The sequence below is a fragment of the Colias croceus genome, chromosome 11 (genome assembly GCF_905220415.1).
Source record: "Colias croceus chromosome 11, ilColCroc2.1".
Lineage (NCBI taxonomy): Eukaryota > Metazoa > Arthropoda > Insecta > Lepidoptera > Pieridae > Colias > Colias croceus.
Genome location: NC_059547.1, coordinates 1,254,113 through 1,269,077, shown reverse-complemented (window position 1 = coordinate 1,269,077; position 14,965 = coordinate 1,254,113). Strand labels below are relative to the sequence as shown.

The window sequence follows — 14,965 nt, the reverse complement described above, 5'->3', positions numbered from 1 at the left end:
GCTTTGTTTAAAATGAAGTTTATTGCTTGTAATGTATGATTGACGGTGCGTTTTTTATATCTCGTGATGAATATTTGTTTTATGTACAAAAAATATTATACTTATTCTGTTTAATTTTGTTACTTTATGAAACTTGACTTGATTTTAGTATCTCAGTGAAACTAAAGTGAACGATTATAAACGGTAATAATAATTGTATTATGCATATTGCATTACATAAAGGTAAGGATTGGCTTTACAATATTATTAAGTAAATTCAAATTCATTTATTAACAGAACATCATAGGTCCACTTGTTAGTAATTTCTTAATTACTACCTATGTTAGTACAGAACATTAATTATCATTTTAAAAAAAAGGTCACAAAAATCGGTATACGAAAGCTGAACGTGATTTTAAAACATACTTAAAACTTGTAGGGATAACCCAAAAGCCCCGTGCGGACCACATAACCCGTACCGGACTAATTGAATAAGCGGCAGCGTGATCCCGTCTCGTCTATTTGTTGGCGGGATTCGCATTGGCCATTGCTTTAATATTGAATTTTCACGGGATATATTGCGTCTTTACGGCTACGTATGGATCAAGTTTGGCAGGCCTGGCTTTGCGGATTGGAAGGAGATTTTGATTTTTCGTTTGTTTTTGGTTTGGACTGACTTCTTCTTTGTTTAGAGTAATAGAGAAAATATTAATGTATCGGAAAACGTACTTGAATTACTAGCAGAAAAATAGCGAAATTAATAGAAATATGATAAATATTGAACGTTGATTGAGTGTAATTCGTAGCGTTTTATCATGTTTTTAAGGGTTAATCTATTTTTAAAATAGGTACAGTAATCAAAAATAAAAATAATGTTTTCCATATTATTGTATATTTTCTATTATTATTTATTTATGCAACAACACTGAATTTAAATCAAGAAGTCATAGTTTCTTCTACTAGTAATCATCATAAGGTCGTCGTATCCTTGGCGGAGCTGTTCTGTCTTCCACTGAAAAATACAATATAATTATTTGATATTATAATATAGTGCTTTCGGTGGGCGAAAATTATGTATTGATATATTCTTTGTATTGCGATGATACTATTGTTAAGAAAATAAGCTTTTATTTCTTCATTTACCTGCAACTCTTTTTATTTGTTCAGTTTGTATTTTATGACCACTTCAATTTTACAACTACACATAGGTACATACATGTATCACGTCTATTACACAATTATGATATTATTGCTCAATCTGAAATCATTCGTAAAATCCACTGCCTTCTTCAAACTCCATTCTTTCGTGTATAGATTATTAGGTATCCGCCCGCGGCTTCGCCCGTGCATTCAAAGAAAAACCCGCATAGTTCCCGTTCCCGTGGGATTTCCGGGATTGCGTCATTTTCCTGGGATAAAAGTAGCCTATGTCCTTTCTCGGGTATCAAAATATCTCCATACCAAATTTCATGAAAATTGGTTCAGTAGTTTAGGAGTGATTGAGTAACAGACAGACAGCAGAGTTACTTTCGCATTTATAATATTAGTATGGATAGTTACTACTTACTAGGATTACTGTTATTGCTATAGACTACACGAAAATAGAAACAGCTAATAATAATAAAAAAACACAAATACCCTCATATTGACTTCGTAGCGGTGAACGCAGTAGCTTCCCCAGTGCGGTGTGCGGTCTGCATGAGGAAAGTACTTTTAATTAAAGGTAACATTATGTTAATAATACGTTTCTTGCTTTAGAAATGATAAAGTGCCGTGTTTCCTTTGCCTTGTTCTTTGAATACTTATTACTATCTTTATGCAGATTAAAAATGTGATAGTTTTTAATGTTTTATGGAATTTGACTTGATGAAATGATAATTAACCAACAGAAGGAATTTATTCTTCACTAGCGGTCCGCCCCGGCTTTGCCTGTGGTACATATTTTGCAATAAAAGGTAGCCTATTTTCTTTCTCAGGGTCTTAAGATTGTCTGTGCCAAATTTCATCAAAATCGGTTGAGAGGTTTAAGCGGGAAAGCGTAACAGACAGACAGAGTTTGTTTCGCATTTTTAATATTAACTTAGGGATTTCATAGATTTGTGTATTGTGTCTTATTTTGGGCATATATTATTGTATTGTGCTAAGTGAAATCAAATCTTTTTCCATCAAAATGTTCTTAATAATCTTATGTCGTAACCTCTATAAATAGCAGGATAATTTTGAATCAAATTTTTCGTTTATATGTAATTGAGCGTACATTTATTATTGTGCTTGTTTATTAATCGTACATATCATTTGCAATACAGTACTCTATATATTATAGAAACTTCACATGTCAATGTAACTCTACTTACTTTGAATTCATCGGTACAATCACAACTGCTAAACTCCTCGTCAAATCCCCGGGATCACTAATACCATGTTCCTCATGTTCATGATCTCTCGAATGTCCATCATCATGTTCATATACCATCGAATGTGTATTGTGAGTCAACGCATTTAATAGATACAACAATTTGACTGCTAGATTATTATTTCCTATATGTGTGTCTAATGTATCATCTTCTCTTAGACCATCTGGATCAAAGTATTGATCATCCACGGCGAAGTTTCTATCTACATTCTTATGTATTTCATATACTTGTATTTCTGGTGTTGGTAGTGCTTTGGATAGGACTAATAGACCTGAAATTGTAAAGCAAACATTGTATTGTATTGCAATTGTATTTTTTAATTCATTTCAAAATACTTTGCAATTTGATTTTGATAATTTGTAATATTGGGCAATCGGATATAATAGGAACAGGGCACATATTTTTAAGGATTTTTATTATAAATTCTTTATAGGTGTTGACACAAATTGGTATCTATGAATTTATATCTTGTGTTTTCTTTACGTATGATATGATAATCCGTAACTTGCAACTTTATTATAAGTCCATAATATCTGTCTCTGAGTGCCAATATTTATATAAATTTTTCAAAAATAATTACTTGAAATACAGACAAGAAAACAAGAACTTACATAAAACACAAATAATTAACTTCGCCATGTTATCACCGTCCAAAGGTTCACATTAAAAAGGTACGCAGATCGAATTTAATTTTCTTTATAGTCTTTTTACGACTTGAGCCGGCATTTATCTCTTTTCGAAAATTGCTAAGCCATAAATTGGATATTCTATTCGTTTTTTATGAATCACGTTATGTGAAATCTGTAATTGTTTTCTAATAAATTCACATAATATAATACTAAATTTCCACCCGCGGCACCCGCGGTATGCCGGAAAAGTATGGGATTTCCGGGATAAAACCTATCCTATGTTTTTTCTCGGGTATCAAAATATCTCCATACCAAATTTCATGAAAATTGGTTCAGTAGTTTAGGCGTGATTGAGTAACAGACAGACAGAGTTACTTTCGCATTTATATTATTAGTATTTTCGGTGTAGCTATGAACGGCGAATTGCATATGTGTGTCCCTACAAACGGTTTTATGAATTTCCATAGATATGACAAGCGCGACTGACGTACGCACTGATGGTCGGTGAAGCTCTGCAACCGGCCTAATACCATTATAAAAATACATTCATATCATCGAATCAATCTCCGTAAAACATTTCAAAGGTTCCTATATAGCCTATATACGATAACTGGATAACTCTATTAACGTAACATTGTAAATCTATACTAATATTATAAAGTTGAAGAGTTTGTTTGTTTGTTTGAACGCGCTAATCTCAGGAACTACTGGTTCAATTTTAAAAATTCTTTCTTCATTGTTAAATAGCCCATTTATCGAGGAAGGTTATAGGCTACATAATATCATCACCCTAAGACCAACAGGAGCGGAACAATGCGGGTGAAACCGCGCGGCACAGATAGTCTCTAAATAACATTAAATCTAATGTAAAATCCAGCTTTAAAAGATTAGCTCACGTTTCTACGTAGCTCTCGAACCTTCTAGAAGCTTCTCGAAATTTCTCGAACTAAGATGTTTCAATAACATTTATGACACGATAATGCTTTCACGACCATTTTATTTTATTTCGTACGGTTGTAAATTTTATTGTGTACTTGATTACGGTTGGGATTATTATGATTGAAATTCTGTGTAGACAACTTGGTACATAAATTAAGTAATAAAATAGATTTATTGTGATATATTATGTACTTTTGGGTGGTTCGAATTCTAGTAATATTACTAATGTATTTTGGTCATAGGCAATAAGCATTTTTTGCATCTTTTTTTTTTTTTTTAAATTATAATCATCTGCGATCAGTCAATTGACTATGAGCAGATACTTTGGATCAGAAGATTTTTTGCATCTGCCTAAATATTATTATGTTCTAAGTTCTTACATTAATAATTGTAGCGCGATATTATTTTCATGAATCTTAAACTGGCTAAATTTTGCAAAATAATTAATTATGAGGTTTAACAAAAAGTATTTGAAAATTTTAAATGTAACGACCATTGCTTACTCATACCAGTAGGTACCTAAAAGCAATCAAAGTCAGTATTTCCCGAGATCAACACATCCAATCCGACAAACTCTAGCCTAGCACGCTTACCAAAAAGAAACTCCATACCATAATCCGTCCTTGTTTAGATGTCGAATTAATCTTTCCCGGGCAAATAATCCTTCAAATTAAACAAACAAACCCGGATAAATCATTGTTAGCGAATCGAATGAGCACACGTTTGTTTAGGACCCCCTGTTAAAACTTCATCCGATTATGCGACTCTTTTTTAGGTATTTTTTCGTTTTTTTTCCTGATGGACGGGAAATTGAAAATGTTTCTGTGTTTATACAATATGCAATCTACATGTGTGTGTTCGGACTGTATTTTTTGGTTGGTTTGTTGTGAATCAACTAATATAAATCATTTTAAATAGGTATAAGTTTAATATATCGATGTAGGCAAAACCTACCCTACCTTCAAAAACTACCTTACCTTCAAACACCATGACACTAGAATTGTATATATTAGATGAATAAGCGAATGAATAAATATTTTTGCTAGGTATTTAATTTATGTTATCAAGAAGCCTTTGGGTATATGGCCAAATTATTCATTCAAGTATTGATGATTTTATTGTTTTAATTCATTCAACAAATCTGTCTCGCTTTATTCAATAAATTAAAAGTAAAAAATTATTTTGGATTCAGCTTCTTAAGATATAAATGTTTGAACTTTGTTTCATACATATGCATTTTAATATAGGTAGTCATCATCATCAGCCCATATACGTTCCCACTGCTGGGACACGGGCCTCCTATGAGGGTACAGGCCATAATCCACCACGCTGGCCAAGTGCGGGTTGGCGGATGACACATGTCGTCGAACTTTTTTTTTTTTTTTAATTCTTCGACATGTCGGTTTCCTCACGATGTTTTCCTTCACCGTTCGAGCAGTGGTGATGTTACAACATGCGCAGATAAATTGAAAAATCAATTTATTTCCTGCGCGCTCGCCTGGTCTCGAACCACGGACTTATCGATTCGAAGTCCGAGGTCTCACCACTGAGCCACCACTGCTCTATATAGGTAGTAAAATCATTAATTTTTCTTGATTTTATTTATCATCTGTACCAATATTACAACTAAATATTATTTGTAGTGGATTATCTGGAAACTTACTGACCTGATTTCTTAATCAAATAGAGTATCTCTATTTGCAAAGTAAGCTTTGGTATTTGTAGCTTTTCTAAACCATCTTTTAGTAAAATACTAGTTGAATAAAAATACTTTATGAGTTTTGTTTAACAATATAACAGAAATTCTTTATTTATATTTAAACTTTTTCTAACATATTTTCTATGTGTACATAAAATTTTCATTTTACATTTTATTTATTTATTTATTTCACCTTACCACCACCAATATAATATTACAATGTAACAATTTTAGTCTTTGAAATCACAGTATTATCAACATAGATTCGTAGATATAAAAGGCACGAGATAAACTTTGTGACATACAAAATATTATGCTTGTTCTTAGAGTATAAATACTGAAATTACATACAAAAAAATGCCATAAATTAATTAAATGCATAACTAGCACTCTACTATAAAATTCTAAAAACTATCCACAACAATTTATTATTTAGTATATTTATATTTATATATTTACCTCCAAACAATTTACATCAAACATCAAACATCAATTATTAATCTATTTCAGTAAGACATATTAATTATTACAAATAAACATAAATCACTTCCCTCCGTGCTAGTCGCTGACGCCACATTGTAGCTTAACTTCTTCGAAACGGCTTTTATAATTTTCTTCTTAATATTCGGTAGGTTTAACAATATAGAAAAAGATAATAGTCATGAAGATATTAACAACTTTCATGATAATATGCAAAATAACGTTTACCGTGACATCTCGTTATTCATAAACACTAACATAAGCATTTCTTTTCACCGCAGAAGTGAAATATCCTTGCCAAATAAAATATCTTTATCCCATTGTCTGTATGTCTGTTTATTCCAAGTTGAGTATTATTAAAAAGAAGCCACAAATGACGATACACTTTGTTCAAATCGAAAATCGATCGAATAAACAAATATCTAGTGTCTTTTGACTAAACTTGTGTTTGTATTGTTTGTGTGTTTAGGACAGAAATTATGTTGTCTGTATGGATAATGGGATTTCGATAGAAGCCATTATGTTTTTATTTGTTTTTACTAACTGTGCTTTGCGGTTTCACTCGGGAAAGCGACGGAATTTTCATTCTCTATTGCAGTCCTTTAGGAGTTGATAAGTGAATAAAAGAAATGATTGGCTCTGGGTTTAGCTTTTGGTTTAAATTATTTTAATATTAGGGCCGTTAAAATTATGCTTGAAATAAAATAAATAAATTTTATTTCAAGAGACATTTTTGCAGTATTCTTCGTTTTCAGATGAAGGTAAATGACAAAAATATTTTTGTAAATTCGCATTCACATTCACCATAATAATTTAATCTTATAATATAAAAATGAATCGCAAAATGTGTTGGTAAGCGCATAACTCGAGAACGGCTGAACCGATTTCGATAATTCTTTTTTTATTATATTTCTTGAAGTACGAGGATGGTTCTTATGGAGAGAAAACGTAAACATGTACCACGGGCGAAGCCGGGGCGGATCGCTAGTATAATAAAAAAAGTAAAAGCTACACTTAAACTCGTAAAATTATTGTATTTTGTTATTGTTTTGTCACCGATCCTAAGTAGCAAAAGTTTGAATTAAATCTGTCCGTTTAATGTATGCCAAAATCGGGAGGTCCGTTGCATACAAACACAGGTAAAGTTAAAATTGGAGAAGAAAATTGTTGTCTGTCAGATTTGTATAGCAGTTCCAATCAAGAAGACGGAAAGCTAGTACCATATAGATATAATAATACATTATCTATCACAGGCCCAAGTCCATCAGACGCAAGATTACGGTGTCGAACGTGTTTGCCTGCACACGACATGTGCTTGACATGCTAATGCGTAATCATGCTGAAATGTAGCTGTGGCTATGAAACTAGCGATAAGAAATGATTGTAATTATACACAAAAACAACAAAGCTAAACTTTTCGTCCGCAGCTACGACCGCCTGGTCGAAGGAAAACCCGCATAGCTCCTGATTCGCCTATATGTGTTCCAAATATCATGAAAATCGGTTCGGCAGTTTTTGCGTGAAGGAGTAACAAATTAACAGACAAACTAACACGTACAGTGTTTAATGCGTGGGCATAGAACCTAGGGGACAATGGACGTCAGTTTACTAACTGAATCCTGTGCCTTTTGCGTGATAGATACCTGGTAGAATGTAGATACCATGATGTTTTAACGCAGAATTAAGTCTAGTGACGAAAATGACAGAGGTATATTGGTTGCCTAGTGCCATTATTTTGATACTGGAAATAATACTGCTTTAATAATGGTAATCCCCCTGGTAATATATGTGGGGATGGTGTAAATAAAAAGCCAAAATCGCCCAATCGATTTATTTCCCAGACACCGGTTACATATCAAAAATACATTTCAACAATACTCCATTACAATTACATCGTACCAAAAAAAACACACAGTCAAGTCATAGACAACCAAAAATCTACAGTCTACAGATAACATATCCACAGATTAAATAATAGAAAAACACAGACTAAAAATAAAACTGGTAATAATGAAATACATCTTAATATTTTATCCTATTCCCACATATATGTAGTAATTCATAATATTATCTGCCTGTGTGTGACAAATCATGTGCCATATAGGCTCTATTATTTATAAGAAAAATATTTTTAGCAATAGGTAAGGCATTGCGTGCGTTGAATTTCTAAGTAGTATTGTTTTAAATACCTACTGTTTTTATCAACACTTGTACGTTTGACGTACTTTTAAAATCATTTCCACGTACTTAAATGCAAGATACAATTTCTTTACAACGCCATTTTAATGGCCCCACATTAGTGTCAAGAAAGTGTATTCCACAGTCTATCTAACAACGTAATGTCACACGTCATTGCTTCACTTGACTATGTCCTAGATGTCCTAGTATCACCTTGGCAATAGTCTTCGGTGCAGTGGTTAATATAATGTACCTAGAGTTTCTGGGTTCGATTCTCAGAGTAGGTAAATGAATATAAGGTCAGTATGACAAGGATATCAATATTTCAAATATAAAATGTTGGAAGTGATTGAAAGAGCAATATTCTTGCTTAAAACATATTATATTTTGCTCAGATTTAGCAGCTAACACATAACCCAGCGCTTTCACACTGCTAATAAAGATATCAAATTCGGCTTACCGCTTAGTATATTTCAGTTAATTCATCACTTAAATATACTCAAACTCAAACATTTATTTATTCAATTAGACTTCTTCTAGAAAAACTTTTGAATTGTCAAAACATTTTTAACATTTACTTCTGATTCAGAAAGCAGGATATGGAGAAGAACCGGCAAGAATTTCTAACCTTTTCTTAGAAGTGAGAGAATTTTTAGAAGTGTAGAGTGTAGATAATATTACTTACTATATTCCTATATAAGGGATATTCATGTGTATGGATATTCATAACCCGGGTTATTTGCCCCGGTTATAACCGGGGAAAATAACTAGTGTTATATAAAATAACAAAATGCCATAAACAGTTATCGAGTCCATTTTATCAAACCACCTTATATCGTAATAATAAATCAATGGTCGATGTCAGTGACACTGTTTTCTGTCCCTCTCGCACACAGGCAATAAACAGAGATGGATATAGGGTATAGAAGAATGAGGAAAACGTTAGTTTTGTGATTAATAGTTTACGGTTTAGCTATTTGTTGTTTGCTTGTTTACAAAGAAACGAGATTTTTTTAATATACATGGCGTTATTTTTAGTAATTATTTTTTCTAAACAACACTGTTCTTATTTCTTGTAGAAAAATATAGAAAATATTTACAAAATTTTTCTTATATTATAATAGAACTGAACCTGGAACTTTTTCTCGTCACATAACCACCTGAGAAGCTCCTAGATTTCCAACACACAAACTTAAACATATAGATTGATACAATATTAATTCTTCAATTAATAGGACTAGAACTGAAACTTTTTTCCCATCGCACAATCTGAAAAGCTCATAGATTATCACAAACTTTAACACACAGATTGATACAATATTTCATAAATTAATTAATAAGAATAAAACAGATTTTTTCCATAACATAACCGTATCATAAGCTCCTAGATTCCACACAAACTTACCAACAAAACTAACGCTAAAAATAATCAATCGATACATATCTCCACTGCCGACCAAGGGCTGTATAAAATATTCACACAAGCGAGTGGATTCCAGTGTATCTGTCTGTCTGTTAACTAATTGTGGAACATATTGAAACAGTGAACACTTCCCCTCGGCTTCTGAGTGCAAAGATGCATTTTAAATGGAGTGAAATAAGTTTTTGACAGCATAGATTATTAAAGTGGCCGCTATTTATAACGCACACAAAAACAACGGAGATTCTAAAACTGAAGTTTATTTTTTTAACTATTTTGCGTTGATAATCGTTTTGTTTTTAAGCTATAGCCCCGCGATAGAAGCTATGCAAGCTTCTATCGCGGGGCCTGAGCGCGGGGACCGAATCGAGAAATTCAGTAACGAAAAAACCTCACGCTCCCCACTCCGACGGGCAGAGGTGTAGCTTTACCGCGGCAGTCCCCGAGTGCCACACGTCGATTTTATTAAAAACTAGCATTTCTCCCGCGGCTTCGCCAGCGTTTTGAAAGAAAAACCCACATAGTTCCCGTTCCCGTAGGATTTCCGGAATGAAACCTATCCTATGTGTTAATTCAAGTTACCCTCTATATGTGTGCTAAATTTCATTGTAATCGGTTCAGTAGTATTTGCGTGAAAGAGTAACAAACACACACACACACACATCCTCACAAACTTTCGCATTTATAATATTAGTAGGATAACAACAACAAATACTAAATTAATTTCACAACCAAACTAAAGACGTGGTTACGCGTTAGTCTGAAAGTTTCTTATTAAGCGCTAACTAGAAAATCAATTAACTTGCAAGTGAAACCAATTAAAGCTGAACGTCTAACTTTCAAACTTTAAACAACCTTTTAGGTCACAGTTTGCAGAAACACGGGGAATTTGCGTCTTGCGATTTGTTTTTTGTATATTTTTTTAAATAATAAGAACTAGCTTACCGCCCGTGGCTTCGCCCGTTTTGTCTAAAACCTAATAAATTATATACTTAAACATTCCTCTTCATTTACACTATATAATATTAAAAAAACCGCATCAAAATCCGTTGCGTAAACTTAATTTTCTTTTTTAATTGTATTTTCCTTCATTCTATATCATTTCAGAAACTCTTTTAATTATTAAGAACATTTCCCTTTCAATTCCTCTTAAAAAAAAACATACTCGATACCGATGCAAATGTTTTTAAAAGGCAAAGTCGCACACGCTGAGTTTGAAATCAAGCACTTACTAGTGACGCGGTTGAGTTCAGAAGTCGTTGCCGAAGTTATGTTGCCGAGTCACGGGTGTGTGGCACACTGGGTGATTTAATAATATAACATAACGGCTGGCCAGTCGAGTAGACTGGTCGCGAAACCTCCTTTTTCGATGGAGGAATTACACCTTCCTTTCTCCACACTTTCTAGCCCGTCGGAGCGGGGCAGCGTGAGGTTTTTCGTTACGTAATTTCTCGATTCGGTCCCCGCGCTCAAGGCCCGCGATAGAAGCTATGCAATAGCTTAATAAATAAAATTGTTTTATTTCAGGACATGTGTTCCCATAGGGAAGTTACAATAGTATAATGGAAGTATACAAAATCTGATATACAAATTATGATATTAGAAATACTAATATAATTACAAAATAAAATCTTGGTATCTAGATCTCATTATGTCACCACCCTAACATCAAGTCGGCCCTAACTAGTAGGGAGGTGACTCTCACTTTTGAAGGAGACTCTTGAACGGAAAAGCTTTTATTCATGGAAGGGAAAGCCGGCGGTTCCACCAATGTAATGTACCAGAAAGTCAATCCTTTTCGTCAGTCATCCGTGACCTTTGTGAAGCCTTTGTGAAACTAGCACGGTCATATTTTTTAACCTAATTTTCATGTATTTTGAATATTTTTAAGGTTTATTAGCTAGAAATAAATATATCTCGGTCTGGTAGGATACAAAAGGCTTATCCGTAAATAAAATAAATAAGTGAAACAAATATGTATCTGTCCTATGCCTTTATAACCTGTGTCATTAGTTTTATTTGATGTTTTTTAAGGTATTAATTAAGAATTTAAAACAGGCTAAACAAAAATAACCATACCTACATAATTTTAAAACATGTAAGAGGCGAACTTCTAGTGGAAAAAAATATTATGACATCAAGTCCAGTAAACCGCAATTCGCAACTTCTCTCGGGAATAATCTAACTGTATTTTATGTTTTACTGTAATTTTAATTACTTCAAAAAACCGTATCTACTCATATTATCCGGGATAAGTGGATATAACTTGTCCTAGAACCAAAAAGTTTTTATCAATCCGTATTCGGCTAGTATGGTAATGAATCTTTATGCAGCTTGAGTAAAATGAAAAAATAAAAAATAAATAGAACAAAATTATGATGTAATCGAATTGAATGTCGAAATGAATCATGAATGAAACGAAATTAAAATGATGATGATGATCCTATCCTACATTTTAAATACGAAATTAACTGTCTGTCCCGTCTTTACGCCTACACAACTGAACCGATTCAGATACAATATGATTTCTATCAATGATAGACTGATACTTGAGAAAGGACATAGGATAGGTATCATCCCGGAAATCGCACTGAAACGGGAACTATACGGGGTTTCCTTTGATACACGCGCGAAGTCGTAGGTGGAAAGCTCGAAGGTATATTTGGATGAAATAAAATCTGTTTATTAATTCATCAAATGTGTTTTTATTGTGACACAATATCGGAATTATTTAATCTCCTTTAAGGCACATGAACATATAGAAGCCATTAGTCAAAGTGGCATTTTCGTAGCGATTTATAAAGATTACCTTGGATGTAGAGCCATCAATTTATTTTTTATTTATTTATTTGCATAAAAAAGATATTATATGCTTATGTAATATATGTCAAATGCATTTAATCCGTTCAATATAATTTATTTTATTTGCTTGTAACAAGTTTTGCTAAATAATCCGTATTCCATATGTAAGCTTCACTAAATATGATATTAATTAATCGTTTAAAAAACCCCTTTAACAAATAAAAATAACATTACATTTTAAAACCACTATCCATATTACAAATACGAAATTTCACAAATTAACTTTATATTTGTAACAAATAGGAGACGAAAATTCTTAACCATTGTTTTGTCGTCGAGTGAAACCACGGTGGCTGCACTAGTACATTTCAATACAAGAAACCTCTTATATTTTTAATCTTATTTACGATTCTCTGAATCCGCATTACTCTGTGCACAACAATGTCGTGAATACAGCTAAAGATATTTATCATGTCGCTATAATGTTGAGCATTAAGTGCTTGAAGCAGTCATTGTATACCGTACTTTGTGATATTCTGTGTCATTAGGAATATGACTATATATATGTTTAATGTTTATGTAATGTGTTTATATGTGAATGGATATTGGAAAGTAATTAAAATTTAGTGAAGTAATAGCCAACAATCGAAACTCGAAAGTCGAAAGTTCTTTTTTTGAGGCGAGTAATAAAAAAATATAAAGTAAATTCGACTGACCGGTTGGCTTGATGGTAGCTGTGGCCCTGCCTTCCAAGCCAGAGGTCATGGGTTCGATTCCCACCCGGGTCAAATATTTGTGTGATGAACATAGATGTTTGCTCTGTGTCTGGGTGTTAATTATCTATATATAAGTATTAATTAAAAATTATATATGAACGCTTATCAGCCATCTGGTTTCCATAACATAAGCGAAAGCTTAGTATGGGATCAGATCGTGCCGTTTGTGAAAATTTTCCTGAAATATTTAAATAATACTGACCTACCTACTACTACCTACAGCCCACAGTAATAACAATATAAAAGTTGACAATAATTGCATGAAAATTGTTCAAGCTGTTTCAATGACAATTAACGTGTGTAACACAAGCATTTTATAAACATAAGTAGTATTTAATTATAACTTTATGCAGCTAGTTTTCCACTTAAGAAAGTTTTCTGTTTAGCATGTATCATTGTTCAAAAAAGGAATAATATATGAAAATACTTACTTTAGCTTAAAATAGGGTCGTAGAATCAATGAATGAAACTGCCCTTACATATTTTAATACAATCTACCACACATTATTCATGTCGTGTAACTGTAAATGAAAGACACAGGCTCCTAAAAAACAGTTCTTAGGTACTATCTTAGGAGCCTGGGTCGCTCTTATTTGTAAAAAAAAGAGTGTGTGTACATACTTATGTACACGCGTTAGAAGTTATACTTCTTTGGTGTATGGAAAAAATACTAGAACATACAACTTGAATATAGTTATCAATTTTCATACCACCTAGAACTAACTTCATGCTGTTAAATTTAGGTGTCGGTGTGCGCGCATCGTAAAAATTCACTCTCATCATTTTTCTCCATCGCGGCAAAAGAAGTATTATTTAAAAAAAAATAAAGTGAAATAAATGATTTGTTTATTATTATTTATAATATAAATATCACAAATTAAGATAAGCCTGTAACTGCAAGCGTTTTTATTCATTTCAAAGCAAATAAATATAACAAAACACATCAAGATAATATAGTTTTATTGCTCTGTTAACATTCTGTTTATGTCGCCGTATTTTTCACAAATATACTTTTAGTGTCATTTTATTCCGTTCTATATAAAATATAGATTTGAATTAAATACTATGTAATACCGAAAATGTAAATATTTGTTGTAGTTTCATTTATGCCTAGCATAACATAATATTATGAGCATATAACTAAAAGGACTTGTTTTATTTATAATGATCTCGTTTATTTCTTGTATGTGCAAAAATCTCGACCAGATATTCCCAGTTATCAAAAATTCATTTTTATTTAACTATTTATTTATTACTAGCTTTCCACCCGTGGCATCGCCCGCGCAGTCAAAGAGAAACCCACAGGCCACATAGTTCCCGTTCCCGTGGGATTTCCGGAATAAAACCTATTCTATGTCCCGGGGTAAAAAGTAGTCCTTTCTCGGGTATCAAAATATCTCTATACCAAATTTCATGCAAATTGGTTTGGTTGATCAGTAGTTAAGGCGTGATTGAGTAACAGACAGACAGACAGAGTTACTTTCGCATTTATAATATTAATATGGATACAGCACCCGTAAAATGGTTTAAAGGAATAGACAAAAACTCTACATATACAGGTATCTACTAATAAATCTTAACCAAAATAAATACCACCTGTAAAAGACTTTCCTAATAAATCACATCATCATTCAATGAATCACTAAATG

At 32.7% G+C, this 14,965-nt stretch overlaps 1 protein-coding gene across 1 annotated transcript; it reads right to left on the bottom strand.

The window, feature by feature from the left end:
• Positions 1 to 925: 925 nt before the first annotated feature.
• LOC123695743 lies at positions 926 to 3,056 on the bottom strand. The gene is made up of 4 exons (XM_045641663.1): positions 3,005 to 3,056; positions 2,334 to 2,664; positions 1,618 to 1,673; positions 926 to 991 (listed from the first exon to the last, which is right to left on the bottom strand). The coding sequence occupies exons 1-4, from the start codon at positions 3,030 to 3,032 to the stop codon at positions 939 to 941; spliced, it is 468 nt and encodes a 155-aa protein (XP_045497619.1). The 5' UTR covers positions 3,033 to 3,056; the 3' UTR covers positions 926 to 938.
• Between the last annotated feature and the right edge of the window lie 11,909 nt (positions 3,057 to 14,965).